At 42.3% G+C, this 25,848-nt stretch overlaps 1 protein-coding gene across 16 annotated transcripts in view; it reads left to right on the top strand.

Moving 5' to 3' along the window:
• Positions 1 to 25,848, top strand: part of TNS3 (tensin 3) — a 505,358-nt gene that overhangs the window by 388,522 nt on the left and 90,988 nt on the right. For all 16 annotated transcript variants that reach the window (XM_090049504.1, XM_090049500.1, XM_090049503.1 and 13 more), the window contains one exon: positions 7,591 to 8,850. In XM_090049504.1, coding sequence (XP_089905630.1) covers positions 7,591 to 8,850 — 1,260 coding nt within the window. The remainder of the gene's footprint in view (positions 1 to 7,590; positions 8,851 to 25,848) is intronic.

Below are 25,848 nucleotides of genomic sequence, written 5' to 3'. Positions count from 1 at the left end.
CTCTTTCAGTGTGTTCCAAACAGTCATCCTCCGATACTCCTGTGATTAATATATCAGTGACATGTGATATTACATGATATTGATCGTCTGAAGCTAATCAATCCCACATTGTCATTACTTGTGTGTGACATAACAAAGATGCATTGTGGAAACCTTAAGGAACCCAGGTAAACAAGCTGTCTTCTTCTAAAAGTGAAAGTAAACTTATACCATGAATTGGGAAGTAGTGGGATCGCAAAGATAGCATTGGATAAGTCTGAAACTGAAAACCATTGCTGCCATTACTTCTGGGTATTTAGCAACAACTGCGGGTAACTTTGGTGTCACCTTATTTAGAGCTCAATAATCCGCTGTTAATCACCATGTCTTTCCATCCACTTTTCTAACAAGCCAGATTGGCCTATTGTTGGTACTTTGGATTTCAACTAGAGCTCCCTGCTCTTTCAATGCCGCAGTGATTTCTTGGATACTATTCTTAGCCTTCTTCAGAAACTTATACTGCCTTTGCCAGGGTGGGTCAGGTCCTTGAAATTTTATTCCACTATTGACTCTTCTACATTCTAGCTTGTTCATAGTTCAAGCAGATTCATACCTTAGAGCCCTTTTGTTACCTCTTCCTTCTATTCTGGAAGAGTTAAAAGTTCCCCTGCCTTCAGGATGCAGGAATCTCAAAGATTTCTACATCCTCTGTGATGTTCGACTCTTTCATCAGTATCTCTCTATTCACTAGGTCAATAACAATCCTTAATTTACACAATGCATCGATTCCCAAGATGACACTTAAAGCTAACAGCATCATCCTGAATTTCAACCCAAGTGATCTTAAACCTAACATGAAATGTTTTCTTTCAGAAAATGAAATCTGACTTTCATTGCCATTAAATCCCTCTAAAACCTAGCTTTTCACTGGTTCCCAACCTCTGAAAAGTTCTTCTTCATTGCTAGTGATCAAAAAGAGGCACCTGTTTTAATCAACATCACTTGTTGCCTCGGTGTCCCTTTTCCATATCCAAATTCTACTGTTGTTATGGGGTGCCCTCAGTTACCAAATTCGATAGGTGCCACTGTAGAGGAATGCCATAGAGACACCAGGCTGTTCTAACACTCTGTCAGGAGGTGCACTGGCCTCAGTTTTCCTTCGGGTATCAATAGATGCCTCATCATGTCTCACTAATCTTTTCATTAACTGTCTTTTGGGTAAACTATAGATATCACACGTCTCATATTTTAATAACCTCCTCCAGATTTCTACTCTTAAAGGGTCAGCATCTTTCCTATTACCACTCCACGCCTAGGAACACTTTTACCCTTGGTATTCTTTTCTAAATCCACTTTTAGCAAAACTAACTACCTTTCAGTCTTTACCAAAAGCAACCCTTTCTCCTCCTTAGTAGAAGTTACCGCCTTCTGTTCACAATAGTCCCTTTTCATTTATTATTGATGCAAGCAACCATGGCTATCTTTCCTTTCTTTTGTTCCATATCAACTCGTCCAATCTTGTAACTGTTCCTAGCCCATTGAACTGTCTCGCAGAGATCAAGATCTGCAGTTCCTCCTCCCAAACACATCCAAATATTAATGGAGAAACCTTGGACTAACAGTCCCTTGAACTCATCATAGTTAAAATCTGGGTTCTGCAGATTTGCTATGGGAAGTCCGGAGGCTAAATATAGCAGCTTTTTTTGTTCATTGTATGCCTTAGGTCTTTACCTGGCTGTTGCTATTCTTCTTGGAAAAGCACAATAGGTGGCTTCCCAGGGAAAAATAGTTCTAAAATCACAGCCTGAATGTTACTACTCAAAGTTATAGATTTATTTCTAATAGGTGGCAACACCACAAAATCCTTTGTGTCCCTACATTCTTGACATAGGTCCACTAGATCCTGCACTGTGTGCTGCCTTCCTCCTGCTTCCTGGATGCACACAACTGATCGGAGGAAAAAGACACTTTAATCTGTACCATTTCCACCTGTCTTTCCCTTCTGTGCTCCTGGCTGAGTGGTCTCCTTTGAAATTACTGGGGCTCTGTCTTGTATATCGTTCATCAGGGCATGTGGAGGAGGCCTCTCCTGACACACATCTACTCACCATTCACACAGTTACCTTCGAACAGATGCAACTGTAACTCACCCTCACTGTCAAACATCTCGCAGTCTCTACTGCCTTCTTTACCACTGTCTCCCTGAATAGCAGCCACAACTCCTTTAGACATACTCAGTCCCAAGACTGGCAGTCTGTGACTTTGGTTAGCCAAGGGCATTCTCTGGACTTCTTCCCTCAGCACTCTGTTGATAGCCTCTAATGCAGTATTTCCCAATTTTTTAATACCCAGGGCACACTCTTTCTAGATTAAAATTGGCAGTTTTCAGTCTCTGGTCCATGGGCATGTGCAAGCCTGGCATGGGTAGGGCCCTAATCCACCCATTTTTCATGGCACACTTCTGCCATGTGCCATGCTCTGTTTGCTAATCATTCACTAATTCGTGCTATCCAGATAGGATCATGCAGGAAAGGTGTGGGATCCCAAAAGTTCTCTACCGCCTAATGATAACTCCCTGGCACAATCAGAGAATCCACAGAAGGATTTTGCACTTAACACTTTTATAAGTAGCAGCATCCAATCTGTGTGGTAGAAAGCTTCATCTGCTATGTGTATTTGTATCTTATATGGGGGCTTTACAGTGCTCTGTTTATTTCTGGATAAAGAGAGAAGCTGGAACAGGGGTGGACAAAATGCAGCCCGTGGGCCATTCTACCTGGCCCACGGGGCCCCTAAAAAATTTTTAAAGTTAATATTTATGTGCCCCTGACTGCCTGTCTTGCAGCCCTCGATGCCTTGCCAAAACTCAGTAAGTGGCCCTCCGCCAAAAATAATTGCCCGCCCCTGAGCTAGAAGGAATTGTATGTAATAGTACAAGATTAATAACTTTATGTATGTTCTTTTCCAAACTGTTTAAGTCTTGATTTTGAGAGACTCAAACATACAGATCAAAGCAGTGTTTTAAATTGGCCTGCTTTTGAAATTGGAAATTAACCACAAGGAAATTATTAGCAGACAGAATATAATTGCACAGTAGTTACTTTAAGAAAATAAAATAAAAATATTTTTACCATGAATTCAAAACATTTATTGTTAACTGTGGTAACAATAGTAAGCAATTCCATATGACGATCTGTCTTCCCTTAGATCAACAGGTTGTGGGAACAGTGGGGGCTGGTGAGAGAGTATAATGTGTGGAACATTGAAAAGCCAACAGTGGGCAACGTCTTTTAAACCATAAATTTTGTGTTTCAGTATATGCGTACAGCATGTGATCCAGTGACGCATTTGCGTATGCAGCTGTCCTTGATGCATATACTGTAACATCACTCATGGAAGCTGTTTTCTTCACAGAAGTTATGCAGTTTACAATGTAGGCCTTCAACATTGTAACAAGTTAAACACAGAAAAATCTTTTGGTGAAGGGAATTGTATGCATCTTTTGTTCTTGTTTAGAATCTTTTTTTTTTTTTTTTTTGTATAGTACTATCCTTAATTGAAACCCTGCTAGTTATGTCTGGTCTTTATGAATCAGAAAGTTGGCCTTCAATTTTTGACTGAAGCCTGCTAGACCTCTGACTTAACATTTGGTGTGCTGTGCTTAGTTGAAGAAAAACTGGCAGACTTCCATATAATAAGTGTTTTTTCCAGCCAGACTTTTCTCACCATTAGAAGCTGATGAATTCAGTACCATCATGGGTACAGTTTATGAATAAGGCCCTTTTTAAAAACACATTGTCAAAATGACTACCCAGTGATTTCATGAAATTTCATAACCACTGTGCAATTTTAAACCTGCCATGAAAATGCTTTACTTGATACAGTCAGAGATGAGATGCACAGGATTAGAGCTGTGAGTGAATCCTTTGTTTTGGCATCATCAGAGATGCAGGCTAAATTCTCCATTGCCTTCAAAATAAATTTCTCTGCTTCTAAATTTTAATACACTATTTTTCTTATTATCAAAATACTCCCAAATGGTTGGTTCATAATAAATAATTCTTCAGGAATTCCAGCCTGCTTATAAATTTTCTGGTAAATGAGCCATGAATCCTGCCAAAACAAACCCACATATTTTACTTTCCTGTGGCTAGATGAATAGTAAAAAATGTCCTGCTCAGATACAGGCAAGTTTATTTGGGTAAATGTGATATCTTTTATTAGACCAACTAAATAGTTGAAAAATTGTTTTTTGCAAGCTTTTGGGCACAAACACCCTTCTTCAGGCATAGGGAGAGTCTGCTGGTATTTGTGTGCTCTCCTGCATGGAATAGAAGCTTAAGCCAATGTGTAAAATGCGGGTGTGTGAAAATGCAAATACATGGCAGGGAAGATCAGAGGGGATGAGAGTTTATAGGTGAGAAACAGATAGGTTGTGGGGAAGAGGGGAATCTTGACCTGGTGTTAGAATGTAGCTGGTAAAATGTAGAGAAGTTACTCAGGGTTATTGGATGGCAGTTAAGGTATAATGTGCTATAAATCCAATGTTTATATTTAGTCCATGATTTTTGTATCCAGTAGATTTATGAAGTGAAGTTTGTAGGCTTATCTACAAAAGGTGTCTTGTAAGTTCCCTTCGAGGATTAGAACTGAGAGACTGGAGAGAGAGAGAGTGGTTGTCTTGTGACAAATATGAAGCCACAGGTAATTGGGTATTTTTGTCTTTGGTAGATTTTTTTTGACAGATTTTTTAGAGGTGTGTTCATTCTGGTACGCAGTTGTTTGGTTTCTCCTATGTATTTTCCATCCGGGCATACAGTGCGCTAGATGAGATGTATTACATTTCTGGAGGTGCCAGTGTAAGATCCAGGAATGGTAATAGTTCTGTTGTCGGGTGTAGTAATTGTGGGGGTGGTGGAGATATGTTGACAGATTTTACATTTCTTGTCCTGGCATGGTCTGGATCCATTTGGTGTGTTTTGGGTCATAGGAAATTGGTTTCTGGTGATGAGGTTGGCAAGATTTGGTGCCGGTTTAAAGGCTGGGATAGGTAACTCTAGAAATTGTGTTCAAATGCAATGTTTTGTGAAAACCCAGACTGAAGGAAGAGGAAGACTTGCTTTCAGCTTGTACGTCTTGATGTTCTACCTGTAGCTGTACCTGCCCCTTGAAGCTAGTGGAAGTAAAACAAGTCCAGTTTCAGGTTAGGTCCTTGGAACAGGATGCACCCTAGGGTGGCTGTGACACTCCCTGGTGCCTTAGTCCTGCCTGGCTTTAACTCCAGCCTCTCAGGATCTCACCCTGGTGACTTTCCTGCCATACCCTGATATTATTAATAAAGAGTGGCTGCCCTTAGAGAGTCTGTTGAGCTCTAGTTATTCTTCCTAGTGCTCTGCTCCTAAGTGGGCTTGACTTGGCGCACTTGACTTGGGGCTCATACTCCTACACACAGTCTCTGTCTCTCCCCCCTCATTCTGGAGCTGCTGTGGCCCTAATTGTCCTAAGGACTGAACTTGTGGCCTCTGTCCTTCCTTACGGCCTTGCCCATGCCTTGCAGATGTCACTTTTTCACTATTTATCATCCTACATAGGCTTTGGCCTTCTTAGTCTTAGCCTGTAGGTTACTCTGGCTGTTGACTGGTAACCTGGGCTCACTGGTTTGGGCCTGGCCGCTCAGTCTCAGCCTCTTGTTGGCCCTCGGTTGCTCCCTCTAGGCTCAGGCCCCAGCCTTCTTCACCTCAGCCTGCTTTCTCACACCTCTGCCCGTGGCACAAGTCAAAACCTAGTGTGTTACTCAAGCATTCCTGTGGCCTCCTTTCAAACCCTACAGCCATATTCAGTCTTCCGGTATAAAACTAGAACAAGATGCGAGCAACCACTTTAAACTCAGACTCTCAAAGTCTTCCCCCGGGTCATCATACCAGTGCTAAGCCACCTCCCCACTCTCTGGCTCTTTCAGCCCTGTGAGTACCTGCCATGGCCTGCAACTCCCACTCCCAAATAGCCTGAGCTGGCAGGAGCTCCTCTTCCTACAGAGTTCAGGGCTGCATTGCCCACTCTGCCTCGGAGACCCAGGCTTATATCCCCCTGGGCTCCTCCCCTTCTGGTCAGGTGATCCCCTGACCAGCTGCAGGTGTGTCCCCTTAGCCTCCAGAGCAACTTACTGCCATTTCCCTGGCCAAACCGCAGTAGTGTCCTGGCTGTCTAGCCAAGGCCCTGCCCAACTATTGCTAGGCAGCTAGCCCCACAGTAGGCACTTGCGGCCTATGAGCCCCTGGCTGCCTTCGCCCCTGCAGCTAGCCCAGAATCACTCTTCCCTCTTTCTGGGGACACCCCAACTGCAGCTTCTCTGCTGAATTAACAGGAGCTTCTGGCTCCCTGTTACAGTCCTGTGGTCAGAAGTACCATGCAGACAACCTGGGTGCCTGCACACTACACTATAGTTTGTGAACACATTTTGTTCTTCCTTTCTTTCGAGTCTGCTGGAGCGTTCTACGTGGAACAATGCAGCATGCTGCAGCATCTCATATATTCAGCATTCAACATTTCAAAATGTCACCAAGGGCACTTTTAAATGCTGAATACAAGAGACGCTGTGGGCATTTTAATTGGAGTGGCTCTTGAGAGCTGCTCTAATCAAAAACGCTGCCCCCTACCCACCCCAAAGCATGTATATAGTCACCTAAGGAGCTTAACCTGGTATTCCACACTCTGATTTTTGATAATTAGTTTCTTTTTCATTTTTTAAATAAAAAAGAAAATATCTACCAAAGAAGTTATGTGTAGTATGTATTGTCCAGAGTTAATTATCTATTGCTGTGTATACGGTCCTTGTTCCAACATGCTGCTCGCATTCAGGGCATGTCACTTCTGCAGCCTTACCAAATGGAAAATAGGAGTCGGTGGCAACCCATAGGGGGTGCATGTGAGAGCACTGCTGCACCCCCTGACTGGCCATGCTCACCGCTTAGGCAGTGGGCGGGGAGGGCAGGCAGGAGTGCTGACGCCCCCACTGCAAGCGCCGGCCGATCGCTGCAGCCGCTCCCAGAAGCAGCTGCAGTGATTGGCCATTGCAGCTCCCTCTCAGGTCGATGGGACTGGTCGCAGGGGGTGCTACCAGTTGCCCATGCTAGGAATTGACCAAAGGAGATGCATGATAACATATTAAGTGGAAATATTATGATAAGTGTAACTTAAACCTTCAGTAGCCCTTGTTCAGTCTCAGTGAAATATATAGTAGTCATCTTTCACATTTTAGGCACTTGAACAGTTTGATACTTCTAGCTAGCATGGACAGTGGCCTTGAAACAGACCATCCACAATCTTACCCCTAGAAAGAAATAGGGGAAGAGAATTGTATGTTGCCATGAGATCATGCAGATTGATGTTTTTTCCCCTTTCTCCTACCAACCACATAATGGTTTTGTTTCATCAAGACCTGGTGCTACAAATTGAAATGTTCAGATTAAAAAAATATGTATTGGGTTTACAAAGGAGATAAATGTGTGTGCTGTCAGATGTACTTCAGCAGTGTAATGCAGTGACATTCAGACCTTCTGTCTAATGCTGTGCCTTTTTTCTCTCCCTGTCTGTTCATTTCTCCTTTTGCAGTGTTACATACTCAGGGTCCCATTGATGGCAGTCTTTATGCTAAAGTGAGAAAAAAGAGCTCCTCAGATACCGCTGTCCCAACTGGAGCCCAGGGCATCCCAACAATCAGCAGTCCTGATCACAGTGATCATACACTGTCTGTCAGCAGTGATTCAGGACACTCAACAGCTTCCATCCGGACAGACAAGACTGAGGAGCGTCTTGCATCAGGAACTAAACGGGTTTTGAGCCCACAAGAGAAAGCAGAGCTGGACCAACTCCTTAGTGGCTTTGGCCTGGGAAGCGTGGTCAGTCCCCTCAAGGATATGACTGATGCCCAAAGCAAGTACAGTGGGACTCATCACATAGTGCCAGCTCAGATCCATGTAAACGGAGTCTCCAAGCTCAAGGATCGGGAGACGGACATTCTTGATGATGAGATGCCCAACCATGATCTTCACAGTGTAGACAGCATTGGGACTCTGTCCTCCTCTGAGGGGCAGCACTCTGCCCACCTGGGAAACTTTAACTGCCACAAGAGCAGCCAGAATTCACTGTTGTCAGATGGGTTTGGGAGCAATACAGGGGAGGACCACCCCAGTGCCCTGGCCCCTGATCTGGGAATAGGTGTGGACCCCCTGTACGAGAGATCATTTGGAAGCAGTGAACCAAAGCAATCCCAGCAGCTGCAAAGGAATCCTCCTGTCACTGGGCAGCCTCAGGTTTATGGCCGAAGCAGCTACTCAACTCAAACCTGGGTGCGCCAACAGCAAATGGTCACTGCTCACCAGTACAACTACACCCCAGAGAGTGAAATGAGGCTTGATATTCCTAGCTCTGTAGAGGGCTCAGGTGGTGTGCAAAGTCCACACAGAGTCCCAGACACCCCTGCCCGGGGGTCCAGCAGCAGAGATGCTGTGCAGAGGGGATTAGGGACTGTGCCAGGTCCCAGTGGAGTGACAGAGCACCCTGTAAATGAGACTTTTAAATCAAGATTAGTAGTGGAGAAAGATACAAATGGTCTGGAGCCGGGCTTGAATGCAGAATGCTTGACATCATCCCCTACACTGGATATTGATCAGTCAATTGAGCAGCTGAACAGGCTGATCTTGGAGCTGGATCCTTCGTTTGAACCTATCCCGACCCGCATTAATAGCATCTCCAGGGACACGAGTCAAGTGAATGGTTTCACCAGCCCTGCTATGGATGGGGGAATGCTCGGCATGAGTCCTGGGATCCATGAGAAAGTAGAGCTCCCTAACAGGAACTTCTCCTGCCATAGTAAGTTATTTTAATAATGCAAGAGCATAATACTTTTCCCAGTATTTTTCCTTTTGATATTGCACAGCAGGGACTTATTGAGTTGTTTATTACTTTCAGATGATTGTCAGCAAGAGAAGTATTATCTTTTTTTTACAGCAGTTTGTGGAATAATGGGATGAAACTGAATAATCATTTATCATCTTATTTAACTGAATTGTGTTTTTTTCATATTGTTGGGTGCCCTGAGATACTACTCTTCTTCATCATAATTTTTCTCATTTTTATTTTTTAAATGTAATACTCCTAAACAAAACCTTATTGTTCAGGAAGTATAATTTATTACATGGTAAATTTCTATAGAGGAGGAGCAACTGTAATTTTGTTTCTGTTTCTATTAGAGTGAGGAATTAACAGAAAAATCATGTCCTCTGAAGTATGTGAGCTAGTTTTGTGAAGGTATCATTTAAAATAAAATGTAATTATCTCAATTATATATATCGTTTGTTAGAGTTTAGTCTCCAAATTTGATGCAATAAATAGCAAAATTGAAACTTTATCCTGTTTCAAATTCAATTTTATAGTCACTGTGACCATTTGGTACCTCTGGCTCCCACTTCAACCTGATCACAAACGTCAGCTATTAGAATTAAAAATACACCACCCTTCTTTTTCCTTAGATCGTCTTTTTAACATTTCTAGAACAAACAGATTTCAAAATTGTGAACAGCATTGCAGCCTGGTTCTGCTTTAAAAACAACTAATTATTTCCTTTAATGCTATACTAGACAACCAAACTCTACACCATATGCACGCATCTATCTATTTTAGTTCAAGAGCAAAAAATAGGCGAGACAACTGGGAAATGCCTATGCCTAGCCATTAGACATGGCTGCAATTAAGTTGCATGTATAGTGGGGAGTGTTGAAGGCAAAAAAATGTTTTTATATGTGGTGGAGAGTGGTGAAGTAATATAGAGAAGGCAAACATTTGGTTTCATGTTTCAGGGGGCAACTGAGGCTTTAGCTGTGAGGCTTTCTGGCTTCTATAAGATTGTGCTGGTAGAAAATTTCTGTGTATAGCAGTCACTGGTAGGTCTTGGTTTTTTTGAGGGGTTTTTTCTTCTTATTTTTTGCATATGCTTTTTGTCCACCATATGTTATAAACCAGGGGTGGGCAAAATACAGCCTGCAGGCCAAATCTGTCCTGCCAAGCCATTCTATCTGGCCCACTGGGGCCCTAAAAAATTTAGAAAATTAATATTTATCTGCCACTTGCTGCCTGTCAAAAATGACAAGGCACCAGGGGCAGTAGGACCCAGGGGGAGCTGGTAGCAGGAAACAGCAGCAACCACAGCAGCAAGGCCTACCCAGCCCTACCCCACCCCCAGCCCCCAACCAGAAGCCTCTGTCTAGCAGAGGCTTCTGGCCTGGGACCCTGTGATTGTTCTCCAACTCCCTCTGCTAGAGAGGGAAATTCGGATAAGAAAGTTTGGGGAGGGGAGGAGGCAGCCTTTACATCAAAGAAATAGTTTTATGCTTTCCTTCTCAAATACACTTTCGTATCATTAAACACATCCAGAAGTCATTCGGTATTTTACTTATAGGTCTATTGTACTTTCAGCACCTTTGCCAACTTTAAGTAGTCTAGAGTCAGTGTATCCATTTGTTTTGGGGAGGGAGGATGTGGTTAATTTTTTATTTTATTTTTTTTTACACTTTTATTTATGACTATCACCATTGACAGGCCTTGGTGTCTTGTAATTATCTTTGATAGGGTCAAAATAAAAAGGTGAATAATCTAAGTATATGTCCAGACTGCATCTCTCCCTGAGCAGACACTCAGTCATTTCTACCCTGACTCCTTTACTTGGAAGATGCCCTTTGTAAATTTCTACATACATTTCTAGTAGCCACAAGATACCTGCGAAGCCAACACCTCAAAAAACCACCTCCAGGAAAGCCAACATCAATGAATTGGGATTGTTGTGGAGCAAGAATACGTTACTCCCAGTCCTCAAACTTACAAATCTGGGGACTTTGAGATCAGCTGGATGTTGATGGTAGTTGCTAAGGAATGCAAGGGCCCAGCCTCAATCAAAATCAACATCTTATTTTGAGGAAGGAATTCAAGTATAGTCCATGGAGCATATACATTCTGACCTTGTCAAGAGGTCCTGTGAATGGTCTACAAGTGTTCAAGTGGATCAAGCAGTCCAGGAAATAGAGCATCTTGAAGTATTCCACTTGAGATAGAACAAGGCAAGGAAGTATGCTTCTGACATTAAGATTAACAAAAATTATGCATAGTTTAATATAGAACCATTGCATACTGGATTTATCTTCTGTGTGATCTAAACTTTTTTTCATTCACTTGCCTTATTTAAAAAAACAGATTTAAAGAAATCAAAGGCTTTGCTTTTATTTTATTGAACAAACAAACAGAACTAAGGTTAAACAGTTAAGTGCTGTCTCAAAAATAGAAGACCTTTGTATGGGGAAGTCAGACTTCAAAGCTGAGAAGTCTAATTCCAAGGCTTCTCTTTAGGCTTCAGAGAGAAGTCATCAAGTTCTCAACCCTCAGTGTTGAATACCTGCTCAAACATTCCTTAACAGCTACTTTTGTCTTTACTGACAAGATTTTGAAAATGTTTTTTGGAACAGTTCATCATGCAAAAGTAGGATTTACTATGTGATAATGTTTTAATTGTCCTGGGGAAGAATTTTAAATTTTGCATTGCATGTTAAAATGCTTTTTACCTACCTAAGTATCAAAAAATACCACTTAGGAGCAGATCATAATTATGTTACCCCTGCAGAATGGATGCATAGGTGTGTGCATGTATGGACTGAGCAAAGACAGTAAAGCTATGCACCGGCCTCATGTGTATGCAGCTACATACCTGTGTCAAATCTGGATGCATACTTGAATTTAAGTCCTGAAAATATAGGCAGCCACAAATCCATGATTAGCAGGTTTTACATTTTGGAGGAGGAGGATGCTCTCATATTTTAACCTTAATAGGTGAGCAGCTAGAGTACTTACCCAGGAAGCTGAAGACTGGGTTCTACACCTCTCTTGCCCAGAGTGGGCTTGAAGCTGCATCTCTCTGACTTCCCATCTCTGTGCTCTAACCACCATACTATTACTGAGTTAAGCATTACTGAGAACTTCCTACATAGAGTGGAAGAGTGGATAGCCAGCCAGTGGATAGCCCTATTGTGCATGCTCAGTCTACATGCATAGGCTTATTTAGCTGAGTACAAAGCAAGGAGCAAAAACGTGCAAGTAGACAGCTTGAAAGATGTATTTTAGACATGCAAATAGAATTCCACTCTTGGACCTTAACATTAATCTCTTCTGTCCCTTCCCCCCACCAATCTGACAAAATTGTCATCTAGAGATGCTGTCTTTTCACATAGGCAGGCATGGTTCTTTGGTTAGAAGTGATGTCTTTTATTAGACCAACTGAGTAGTTGGAAAAAAGTTCCTAGTAAGCTTTTGGGCGCAGTCACCCTTCGTCAGGCATAGGGAATCTCTGCTGTTCTGAGATTCCAGGGCTAGGGACAGACATTACACATACACAGGTTTAAATGATCAGAAGCTGGTTTAAACCTGTAACAGAAAAGACGTTCAGTGCACATAAACCCATTTGAAAATGGCTGAAAACAGTTTAAAAGAAACCTGGTTGAATGTAGCATCAGACTTAACTGATTTGGGTCAAACTGGTTTATGCAACATCTGTCCCAGACCCCTTGCTGGTTTGAGATAAACCAGACACCCCCAGCCTCCCAGCATGCTCCTGGGCTAGGTGGGGCTCTCTGCTCCACAGGTGGGCAGGCCCCTCCCCTCTACTCCCTGGCTGCAGCTCCCACAAGACTGCTGACTGCTCACCCCCCCCCCCCAACACTCCCTGCTAAGCAGGAATTTCCCTATCCCCTCTGCCTTGCAGAGAGGTGTCTGTGTATTAGGTAGCAGATCACATGCTGGCTAAGGTCTGTGCTGAATCAAGGAATCAACAGGCAGAATTAACAAATAGCTGGTAATGTCCCTCTGGTTTCTTAATTGGGTGATAAATACTATTATCAATTCCCTGCTGGGCTAATCGGAGCTCCTGCCCAGCCTGGCCATGCCCCGCCCCAGCTCCATGCTTTGGAAAGAAGGGAGGGCTGCTCTAGCACTCCCCAGCTTCTAGCCTGAGGCACTGCAGGCGTGTGCCTGCATTTCTGGGATGTCTGTTGGGTTAGGAAACTGATTTAGCTTAGCCAGGTTAGACTAACCTGCAAAGATTGAATCAATTCAGGCTCAGGCTTTTTGTATGGCTATCCCTAGCCCAATGAATGAGAGAAGCTAAACGTGTGGTAGGATGTCAGTGAAAATGTAAATAGGTTGAGATAAGCAAGACAAAAGGTAAAGCAGAGGGGGGGGTGGGAAAAGGTCAGAGGGAGATAACAGTGATAAAATACAAGGTGGAAAAGAGGCTGTCTGTGAAAAAGGGAATAATTGGAGATCAGGAAAGTAGGAATGAGAAAAGCTAAAAATGTGTCTTTTCACATAGGTTTTCATGTGAGACCAGATATTGCAGATCATTACTTAGTGCTTTAAAATGGGTGTTTGACTGGAAATGTAAAGAACAAAGGCTGAGTTTGTTGGTTTGAGACTGCTAATGGGATTGCAACTCTTGGCCAGTAGCTTAAATTCAGTCCGACTGGGAAGTGACTGAAAGGGGTTATCTGGTAGCTTTTCTTCTAACAGCATGAAATAGACTGTCCACCTTCGCACACTTCCATGTAAGCATGTATCTGCATTACAGCCTTAACTGGCTGGCTGAAAGGCCAAAGATTTAATAAGCAGTGAGATGTAAAGAACTGTTCTTTAGATCTTCAAGGTTTTAATTTAATTTTTATTTTCCCAGTGTTTTATAGGGCTAAAGCTAATTTCAATAAAAATTGATAAAAGGGCTGTTCTTGAGTTTAGTCCCTAGAAAAGGAAGTGAGAATGTTTTGATTGTAAAAAATGCATGGTTACCTCATACTTTTCCCAACTAGAAATAAACATTTGGACCTTAAACAACTCTGTGATTGAATGTTTATGGCATATAGGTGTTGAATGTCAGAATATGTTGGATGTCAGACTGAAAGCTCATGTTGTCCCCCTTCTCTCTTTCATTTATGTAGTTGTTATATTTTTATCCAATTCCTGTATAAATCATCGGAAATAAGACTAAATGTTTTTATTTAGGAAAAAATTCTTTAAAAGTTGAAACATTTGGGCACTGATGGACCTGGAGAAAAAAAAGGTGCTTTACTGAAAGTAGTAATGCATTACTTTGACCCAGCTCCACAATGTATGTATAGATCGGGCACTTCAGTGGAGCTTTTTGGTGCTTTTAACTAAAGCTGATTCAATCAGCTGTTAAATAAAAGTGCCAAGAAGCCCTGCTAACGTGCCCAATGTATACAGATGTTGGGAAAGCCAGTTGCAACTAACATTCACCCTGTCCTAGGCATGCACTGGGCTTGGCTCAGAAGTCTGCCAAATTTAAAGTAAAGTGCCATTTTTTCCCCACATCTACAAAAAGCTTTTAACTGCTTTTTTATCATTCCTTTTGTTTTCAAGGTCTGGGTCTGCTAGAGTTGTTCATGTTATGAAGAATGTTATTGAAATCAGTGGCAGACAAGGTTAAATCTGGGTAAATCTGGTATCTTTTATTAGAGCAACTCAAATAGTAGGAAAAATTCATCTTGGCAAGCATTTGGTGCATTGGAGAGATACTACATTTCTGGAGGCGTAGGTGTAAGAACCAGGAATGCTGATGGTTCTGTTGTGGGGTGTAGTAATTGTGGGGGTGGTGATGTGTTGGCAGGTTTTACATTTCTTGTCATGGCATGGTCTGGATCCATTCGGTGTGTTTTGGGCTGTAGGAAGTTTGCTTCTGGTGATGAGGGTAGCGAGGTTCAGTGCTCGTTTGAAGGCTAGGATAGATGGTTCTGGGAAGATCTCTTTAAGAACTGGGTCTCCTAGCCTGGGTTGTAATTGTTTGAGGATTTTCCGTAGTAGGTCCAAGAAGAGGGTGATATGTCATAACTAGTGTTGTATGATTCGTGGGGGTTTTCCTTCTGTACTGCATCAATTCTTTACGTGGTATCTAGGTGGCTTTTCCAAACATGCAATCTGTCTCTCTGCAGGAGTGTTGAAATCAGTAGTATTGAAATCAGTGGGAATAGGTCTCTCAGTCAGTTTAATGCAGATGAAAGACGAAGGAATAGCAGCCCTGAGGATTAAATTCTTCTGATCAGAGTCAGCCCAGGCAATGCCAGTGAAGCTTCTGTATGTTAACAGCAGTATGCCTTGTTCCTGAACTGCAAGCAGAAGATTCAGTATGTCAGACTAGGCATAGCCATCCTTGGACCACACCACCAAGTGTGCCTGTTGTGACTGAGGTTCTTGTGGCATGACTAGAAACCTACAAAATGCACAGAGGAAGTGGGCTGAGCAGCAGCTCCTTTAATCTTGCAGGTTCCCCCACCCTTCCCTTCCTGTTGCTAACTGGCTGAGGGACCCCGGTGGCCCTGTTTCTTGTTGCTGACCGGCCAGGAGGCAAAAACAACGCCATATTTAAAACCATGGTTTTCACCTCCTAGCTAATCAGGAGCAAACAGTGGGGCCCCTCCACCATTTGGCAGGGTAGGGTGCATGGAGGAACCTAAAAAATTAAAGGAGCTGCCACGCAGCCCACTTCTACCATGAACTGGGTAGATCCCTAGATGTGACCTGTCTGTTGGTGCCTGGGATATGAGGAATTAATTTCACGTTGGTCACAAAATCACCATCGATGTGATGAATAACAGGTTGGGAAAGCTACGGAGGAATGCTGGTCCAGTGCGTAGGACACTAGTCTGAAATGTGGAAGATGTGGGTAAGGCACCATTCCACCACAGGCTTCTTGTGTAGGCTTAATCTCTCTCCTCTTGTCTATACCATGGTAGTTGCACTGAGGGGCTTGAGCACAGCCCATCCACCCTGCCTGCTCAGGCCTTCTGATGTGCTCCAGGGGCAGGGGCTGAACTGCATGGGCTCTCCAGTACTGGGAGAGGCCACCCCCATTTCATACTCAGGCTCCCTCTTTGTTTCAGAAGACTGACCCTGTGGGCCTGTTGGAATGATAAATGCGTGAAAGGTTTAAGGTGCTGTGATGCTGTTGTGATTTCATAAACATTAGGGCTGGAAGGGACCTCGAAAGATCGAGTCCAGCCCCCAGCCCCAGGGGCAGGAAGTCAGCTGGGGTCAAAGGATCCCAGCAAGATAAACATCCAAACATTTCTTGAATGAGTCCAGAGTAGGTGCCTGCATCACTTCTGGAGGGAGTCTATTCCAGGCCTTGGGGGCTCAGACAGTAAAAAAAATGTTTTCTTATGTCCAGCTTAAAATGGTCTTGGAGGAGTTTATGACCGTTGGTTCTTGTTTTCCCTTTGGGCGCTCTGGTGAGCAGACGTTCTCCCAGATCCTGATGCACACCCCTTATTTACTTATTTGTACCATAGAAGGACTGGAGACAGAGAGAGCTTGCACTGCAGTCACCATTGCCATTTTTGTTCTGTATTTTAAATTCTAATATGAAAATGGCATTTGAAGCATTTTAGGTGGTAAGCGAAGGTCGGTTTTTTTTCCCTACCCATGTGCTGATGCAATATGCTTTGGTGTTTTGCTAATATCATTTGCTCTTGAATAGGAATAACTTGGTTCTGAGAGAAAAGCCTTATATAAATGATTCCAAACTGTGAGATGGTACATGCATGGGGCTTTTAACAAAGTCCTCTTGAAAAGAGGGTTCCTCCCTCATGCTTTCATCTTTTCAAGGGCACTTCTGGATAGCTACATAGAATTAAAGAGCCTGCATGCAAACAGTCTGAAGTAAAAGCTTATGTGATTTATCTATGTATTTAGATATATATGCTTATAGCATTTGTATCGCTAGCAGAAGAGATTTGTACACCTAAAATGTCTTTGTTCAAATACAGACTTTTCAAACCCTCAAAGCTCTTAAAATAGTAAACCCAGGAATGTATCCCAAACAACAAAACATTCAATCTGAGAGACAACTGCATACAAAAGGAACAACCAGCTCTCCCGAGAGACCCCCAGCCACCCACAACTCAACTGCCTGGGAAAATAAACAAGTTTTTTAGTTCAACAAAAATTTGGACTCTTGTGGACTGGAGGTTGGCAAAGAGGCAGTACATTTAAAGCTGGAGAAGCAGAAAATGCCCTCTCTAACTCTGTGCCTTTTAAAACAGGTGATAGGCTGCTGAGTTTTCCTCCCCGCACAGTATCAGACAAAGGGAAGTGTAACTTTGTCATATAGGCAGGTCTCTCACAGCACAGAGCTTAAGAGTTCAAATGCAGCCATTTAAATTAAAGTCTGTTGTTTTCATTCTCCTATTAAGATGCCTTTGGCACATTTACTGATTGTAAGATATTTTCTTTGTGTTTGTGTAGTAAATGGTGGATGTTGTTAACTTTCTAAGAAAGTAGCTGAATTAATTTATGGAACAACAGTCCAAATAGAATTTCCCTCACTTTAAATAGGCTAACTCCTTACTGGGTTTTATCCCCATAATGAGTGGTAATGGAGACATGTATACTATTGTGGGAAATCTGTCTCTAGAGTTATTGACTTTATTGTCCTTCTTTACTGTATATCTCTACCCTCTCTTTTTCCAAAGACTTGCTGGAAGTACTCAACTACCTAGATGGGAAAAGCTGCATTGAGGTAGTATCTTAAGGGAGGGGAGGAGGGCATTTTATTTTAAATTGAAACCAGCCTTAAAATAATAATACTTCTCTGGTTCATTGTCAGCTGATAGGTTAATAGCATATAGCAAAGTTCTGGATTTGATGTATATTAAGAAAGCCTTGCAGAATCGCGTTTTCCTAGGGCAAGTGAGAAACATTCCAAGACATCCAGCATCAAATAGACTTAGGATCAGACTTAGGATCTGCAGATCCTAAGACTTCATTTCAAATAAAAAGGCTCTGGCTCTGGCTCCCTTCCTAGACTTAACAGATGAATCTGGAGGAGAAGGAGGGGAGAAAAGACAACTGATTCATTTTATACTAGAGAGAACTGGTAAGTCAGTGGCCCCTGAGTCAGACTGAATGGAAGGATGAATCACGCAGTATGTTGTTACTGAACAGACATGAGGGTGAGTGGGATTGAGACAGCCTGTGTGTGCCTGAGTAAGAGGATTGAATAGTAAGTGGGTGGTGAGGTGGTCTAGCTACCTACTCTGTGTGCGTGTGTGTGTGTGCACTTGCATGTGTGTGTGCATCCAGGACCATGAAAGAATGCACAGTGGAGGTATGAGTTATCCAGACACAATCTGTATCTCTTTGCCTTCTCTAAGTTCACTCTTATGGTACTAGACTGACTGACAGATATATTCTCTCTCTCAGATCCCTGGCTGACAATATGCACTCACTCTCATTTATTTATCCCTAGTTAGTTTTTCTCATGAAAAATTCTTCTTGCCTCCTTGTTCACTATCTCAGCCTGACCAGATTAAAGCAGTGACATGCTTACCTCCCCTTAACCGAAGAAAATTCCTTAAGAGAGCGCTATATTAAAATCTCCTTTTGTTTCAGCCCTCTCTCTGGAACATTACTGCATAAAAAATATTGAACATTCCATAGGCAGGTTGAGACAGATTTTCAGTTAGGTGCATGCAGGTTCATTCAGACCTTTGCATGCCTCTAACTACAAATGTAAATATGCTCTATGAAGATAACGTAGATGTTTGTATGAACAAGATCAGTCATAACTACATGCAGATAGCATAGTTCTTACAACTGCTGGAAGCTAAAACATTTAGAATTAATTCCTTAGCTCACATAGTAAAAGCTTAAGCTATAGGCCTTGGCTCCCTGGTAACTATGGGGTCTTTGTTATGATAACTTAGTGCTAAATGGCACCCCAGGTGCTATTAAATTCAGGTGTTAAAATTAACTTGTCTAAAGTGCACTGTTGTGGTGTGCATCAGTGGTTCTTAACTACATTTGGGTTGCAAATCCCTTTGTCATTTTATTGTATTACTCTATCCCCATAATTCCGTTTTTTGTACAAAAGAAAGGAGCTCCTTATATCACTTCAACCACACCATGCCTGCCTTGGCTTTTCTTCTTTTCATCTCCTCTAGAACAGGGGTGTCATACTTGCCAAAGGTCCTGAGCCAGATTTAGATTCTGATGCTCCTTATGGGCTGGATCCAAACTGGGACAGGGGTGGCTGCTATAGCCACTATGGCAGTATTGGCAAGGAGTCCAGAGGCAGCAAGGGGCCTCGTAGCAACAGTGGCAAGGGGTCTGGAGATGGAGGTGGTGGCAATGCATCCAGGGGCAGGGGTCTGCTGGCAGCAGTAGGTCTAGGGGCAGTGGGAATGAGCACACTTCTGATGGTCACGACCAGCAGGGCCAAAAGACCCCAAATTCAGTGGGAGACCATGCCTCCCAGATTCTGGTGGACTGTCATACTCTTTGTGCTATAAAAACGTTCATTTATATGAAGCAAATTTCTGGCTTGGCACCAAAAAAGACCTGGGAAGAGTTTGGTGTGCAACTATAACTCTAAAGTTAGTGAAAAAGCATGTATTTGTAGATAATACTTGTCAATATTGATTTGAAATGTGTATTTCAAGCACAAAACTCAAGACACGTCTAGCAGAGTCTTTTAGGGGACCATGCTGGAAGGTGCTGATCACCCAGATAGTGGATGTGAGAGGCATCTTTGAACCTTTGTTGGCTGAAGTTGTAATTCTTGGTGCTCGTCTGTCTGATAAGTGTAGGAATTAATAGCATGTGCAATTTGAAAATTGCCTGCTGGGGCATCTTTTTTGGACTGCAACAGTGACTGATGAACTCTTCACTTTTTCAGTTCCACAAGTTGACAACCTATGTCCCATGGCCTATGTCCAGCCCTCAGACATGGGACTTCAGAGCTGGGACTGACCAGTTCAGGTCAGAGAAGTAGGCAGCACCAGGATTCAGTCACCATTGCCACTTTTCTCCACGGTGGCACAGGGAGAGCATCCTCAGCCAGCAACTTTCCCCCCACAGCAGCTGCTGCACGCCCACCTGCTTTTGACCTAAGCTGAGTCAGTCCAGCCCACAGCCTGAAAAGGTTGCCAATCACTGTTCAGTGTTATATCTCAACATAACGGGAGTGTGTTACAAAATGTAATGTACTTTGAAACTTTTAAGATTTTCTTCTTACACAAATGGAGATTTTATTCATTCTGTTTAGCCTAGTCTTTTATATTCAGTTAGTGTTAACAGGTCTGTTGTAACATTTCATATTTTAAATTTAGGGAATTAGGATTGTCAAGGAAGGTGCTGGTGGTGTTGCCTACTGAATTTAATGGTTCTTTCAGTAAATGTGAAAAACAGTATGAAGAAGGAATTTTTTTATCCCTGTGTTTTGCTAGTACTCTAAGATCTGCCGTTTTATCCTATTATCCTTTTTAAAAACTACTGAGCCGTTTATTTAGGAAAATGTTATGGTTCACAGAAATATGATGAACACTTGAGATGATGCATGTGGGTTAGTGGTTATTGAGTGTTTCATTAAAATCAGCTTACTGCAGCTGTGCCTCAGGAGAAAAATAAAATTCTAGCAGACTGTCAACAAGCATATGAAGAGGCATCATGTACTTATTATTAACCTTCTGTAATATTGCTCACTTCATTTTTTTTCCTTCACTTATCCACCACTTTTCATCAGCTCTCCCCTCCTCATCCCTTGTAAATCAGGATAGTTTCCACCACTCCAGTGATTTTAAGAAAACATACAAGAAACAGAGCATGCATCTCTGAGATCTCAGATGTTGGGGAACAGAACAGGCAAATTGGATGACTGTAACGGAGACACAGCTATGCTTGTCACCCTATGAAGGCATGCAGGAAGAACAAACTAATGTGTTGTATTTTTAGAAGGGTGCTTTCCTCAATGGTTCTCAACTGGGGTGGCGCTGCTGTCACCACCAGGACCAGGTGGAACTGCCCCATGCACCTCAGGCACAGCCAAGCTGGGAAAGGCTGTAGGACAAGTTTGCACTCCTGCCTCTTAGAGTTGTTTGACAAACTTTAAACGGGCAGGACCATGTGATCTGGCTTTCCAGTCAGTTCCGTGTGGTCATGGTGGCACCCATACCGCAGTGACCATGAAAAGGTCTCATGACACCCTGGTTGAGCACCAGTGCTGTAGGATCTCTAATGGCTGAAGTGTCTTCCCTATCCATATAGACTGTAGTCTCTCTCAGCATACCCCAGAGAATTATCCTTCAAGGATCAATCTAGGAAGCCTGCCATATGTGAGCATTTGGAGATGTATGACTTCTGTTTTCCCACAGGGCAAGGCAGCTCATAGAATAGAAAATGAAGTTTCATTCTCAGAGAGCAATTGGCGGTGACAGCACAGACAAGCTTGGCATACTGTTGGATTTGGAAACAGACTGTACAATTTTAGTCTCAATAAATGTAGACCTTAGAACAGACAAGAATGTCAGCCTCCTCCCATTCAAAAAAAAGTTCTAGATGACATGCAAACTGAATGAAAATGAGGGGGCTAAACATCTGATTACTAGTGTCTGGAACATCTTCAAAGATGTATGAAAGACAGAGGAGTAAGTCTTTGAAGGTAATCCAAATCTTGGTGTTTTAAGTCCTGCTGCAGTCTGTTTCAGTGCAGAGAGAGAGAGAAACACTTTCACACAGCTCTATTTTTTTTAATAGCGTATTGAACTATTTCAGATGTTCTTTTCAATTCATTATATTCACTCAGAAAGCAATTGAGCCTGCCTGAAAGACTTTGTGAAGTGACAAAGGAATGCAGATTGTCTACATATGTAGTCCAGGGATTTGATGGTTCTATAGAAGTTCAGCCATACTGCACACCACACAGATTAATCTTGATAACTCATTATAAGCTAATGCCCAGGACTTTAACTCCATTAATACCAATGGAGTTATGTTTATATTTTTGAGAGATCGAAATTAGCATGCAATCTCTAAATTTTAATCAGTAATTTACTTATTCTGTACCAACACTGCAAAATAAGCTGTTTACACATGAATAAGTTTTAGGGTAAAATTGATGTTGCCAAATGAACAGATCAGCTGGGTGAAACAATCATTCTTCAGGACGATGGGTGATGTTCTCACAGAGCTTCAGGGGCCCAATCCCATGCACCCCAGGAATTCCTAAGATCAGGCCCCTCAGGTCTTGGGAGCGAGCATCTGTTCAGTGTTCCCCACTTGGCAAGATCCCTAGGTTCTCCAGGGTGCACCTTGGTATGTGGAGAAAATCAGGGTTTCCCCACTAAGCAAGATGCATCCCCCGAGATCCCAAAAGTGCTTCAGTAAATATTCAGTGCTTTCTTAACTATTGGTAAATACTATCTGCATTAAAACAGACTGATAAGTATTCTTGCTAAATTTAGTGGTGATTCATGAATTCCAAGATTACACATCTGTTTGACCACTGTGGTGAATCCTACTAATAGAAGAATTTGGACCCTTTGATTTGGTATATGGAGCAAAGTGGTAGAACAGTGAAGGTACCTCAATCTGGACCTCATGGTATGAGTTCAGTTCTCAGTTTAGACTTGCACCGTATGACACCCCCAGTGGACCAGCTGCAGTGGAGACCCAGTCAGTTGTCTTCTCCACGCTCCTCCAAACAAAGAAAAAAGCTAAATGACAGGGGTGAAGATCTCACTCTTATACATGCATACTTCAGAATATGTGGTAACCCACGTGAGTTGCAAATTGCAGAGCGTACAGGCGTCATATTAACTTTTTAGTTTACTACCTCTTAAAAACTAGCTCTGAAATTCAGCTAGCTTTCAACTATATGAATGATTTAGCCATTTCTTCATGTCTGCAATATTCCAAGGAGTTTACTGTAGGACTTTTAAGCTCTCATCTTTAACTTGTCTATGATAGGTTTTTGTTATCCAGATTTCAGTCATCTTTCCGTGGCTGGAAGGTTACTGTACATCACTTTATTTCTAGTGCTCTTATTGAATTGAATGACTTTATATGTAGACTTTTGTTTTGGTTTCGTAGTACTTCCTTTAAGTGTATAATAGCCTTAGTACTGTAAAAGGGCTATGCACTTACCCAACCTCAACATAACCAATAATAATTAACTACAGGAATGACCTGCCTTAAGGTTTTGCACCTCATTAAGGCTACCTCCTTAGGCCCCTGGCACATGTTCATTTACAGATGCCATGGTTTCTGACCGACTGATCCCAACAACTGCACCTCCTGCCATGCCATACGTGCAGGGCAGGAGGTGTGGTTTTGGGATCAGGGATCAGATCCCAGTCATGCTCTTTCTACTTGCCAGTTCAGGGAAAGCTCAGGGTCACAACCCAGGCTCTGTCTGCACTGGAATGTTGTAAGCCTGCAGTGCAGCATGACCTGGGGCTGTCCCAGGACCAGGGCCAACAATCAGTTGATTGTTGGCCACAGCCCTGGACAGCACTGCTGCCAGTTTGAGATGCTAGGATGTTCCAGGGCTGGAGCTAACTATCAGCTTATTGTTAGCACCAGCTCTGGGGCAGTCACAGACATGCCATGTATTCAGTTTAAGTTGCCATACAAACCAGCCATAAAATTGTTCTCCATTAATCATGAAACAGCTTTATGGCTGCTTTGCCATTTCCTGGCACCTTAATGCTTTGCCATTTATGTCCTGACATGTCAATCTCAACAAAAATGTAATATGTAGAAGGACCTGTAGAGGGCTTTGTACCTCTAATAGCAGCCTTGAAATTGACAGGACACAGTCAGTTTCACAAATTATGTACTCAACCAATTTACATTACAAAACAGATAGCAGGGCTAAATAATTCATATTCACTTAACCAAAGTAGAGATAACTGATGCTTGTTGCAGTAGGCTGTAGGCAAATAAAATTGGAAGTCGGTATCTTGACATGAAGTTAATGGAATTAGGCACTTATCTGTAAATGGAGTGCATGCTCTTGGCACCATATCAATATTTTAAAATTACAAAATCAAAATGCAAAACTTTTTTCTCCAAGATGACAGCACATACTGAAGTACCAGAACCGCCCCCCCACATGCCAGCTTATAATACAGTCTCCCATACGCATTCCTAATATTGCAATTTGATGTAATAACCTACTGTTTCTTTCATTGGGCATTGGAACAGATATAAAATTCTCTTCCTTTTAGAATCACTATTAGAAATACATGATCTCTGAATCTGGAAGTGAAAGCTTTTGTGATTATTTTTTTTCTGATCCTGTGAGTATACTGATGCATCAATAAATGGAATTGCTTTCTGAGCATTTCAAACAGCAGGTGCAATTTTCTCTTAAGCGAAACCAGACCATATGTAAATATAGTATCCTCTATAATAATTTGCTTCATTTGTGTCATTGTCATTCTGTCTATCACGCTCAAAAAAACATATTTGAACTCACTTTTCTGGACTTTTACTGATTGATTTTAATCCAAGCAATCTGGTATCCGAGCAAAAATTGTCCCTTAACACCCTTATTTTAACTTTAGCCCATAATACCAACAAGGTGAATAGAGACTAGATGGTAGATGAATGCAGAAAGCATGGCAGGAGTAAGACAAAATGAAAGAAATGAGCAAAGAGGACGTCAGAGAAGAGATGCAATGGAAAGGCAAAGTGTTCGCAGAGACAATAGAAGAAAAGCTGAAAGACCAAACAACAACAGATTCAGTGAAGATGAGACTGAGGAACATAGTCGTGGATTGATGAACACAATGTGCCAATTTTGTAACTCTTTACTAGGGCTGTGTGAAGCTTTGATCACTGACTCGATTCGGAGGAGATTTGGCCCAATTCAGCGACCAAATGTCCAAATCCAAAATGAATCAGGAGACCCTTTAATCTCTCAGAATCGAATCAGAAACCTCTGAATCGATTTGGAGAGATCTGATGATTTGGCCATAGACACAGCTTTGTATGTTTTTTCTACGTACCTTGAGGTAACAAGCACGGCTTGTGAACACTGTGAGGGTGGGGCGGATGGAGCATCCCGCAAGAGCGTGGGGGGTTCCCCCGCATGCTCAGCGGCAGTATTCTGTCCACTTCTGGATCTACTACAGAGCACGCGGGGAGTCCCCCCCCCAGCTCGGCAGCTGGTGCCTCTTGGGTCTGGGGGAGGGCTCCCTGGGTCCCCCCATGGCTGATCGTGTAGGGGAGCAAGATACCTGTTCCCCTCCACCCATGGTTGGGAACAAATTTAAGAAACCCCCCCAGCAATTATCTTCAATAAATGGAAAATGATACATGTATAATTTTCCATGCATAGAATCTAATTCCTGGGGGCTCATTTCAAATACAAAGTTATCCTTATCAAGGTAAATACAGTACTTAATCTATAGGTAAATGTCCTTCCAGTATGTAACAGAGCATTAGTCAACATAATTGCATTCTCTGTCAATTTCTCCACCTGTCTGGACCTGTACAAATATGACTGGGTAATTCATGATGGAAATATACTTTCGTTTTGTGAAAATGTTTGGTTTTAATTTAAGTCATGTAGAGTACACCTAGCTTCCATGGAAATAACCACTCCATAAAAGAGTAAACTTATACTACTGTATTTAAAAATATTTATTGATTGATTTGATTTGATTTGATTTATAGGTTGCCAGTCCTTACAAAAAGCTCAGGGTAGGTTACCATAAGAGAACAAAAAACATGAAATAAAACGAGAAATATGGATGAAAAGTTAAAATAAGCATGGATTTTCCTTTTAAACAAAATACTTTAATTCTAGAATGAATAAAAGGATACACATTATACTGAAAACCTATAAACCTATATCTTATAGGGTACCAGCTATGACTTAGACTAGAGACTGGAGTCAAGACTCTTGGCTTCTGGTATTAGATGTGTCTGACTTCCTTTCTGACTGCTGGACAGCAGTCTTTTAACCTGTCTGTACCTTGT

Source organism: Crocodylus siamensis, chromosome 5 (genome assembly GCF_052110815.1).
Source record: "Crocodylus siamensis isolate JL-2025a chromosome 5, ASM5211081v1, whole genome shotgun sequence".
NCBI classification, from domain to species: Eukaryota; Metazoa; Chordata; order Crocodylia; family Crocodylidae; genus Crocodylus; species Crocodylus siamensis.
Note: the sequence above shows the minus strand (reverse complement) of the source record. Positions and strands in the feature narration are given on the sequence as shown.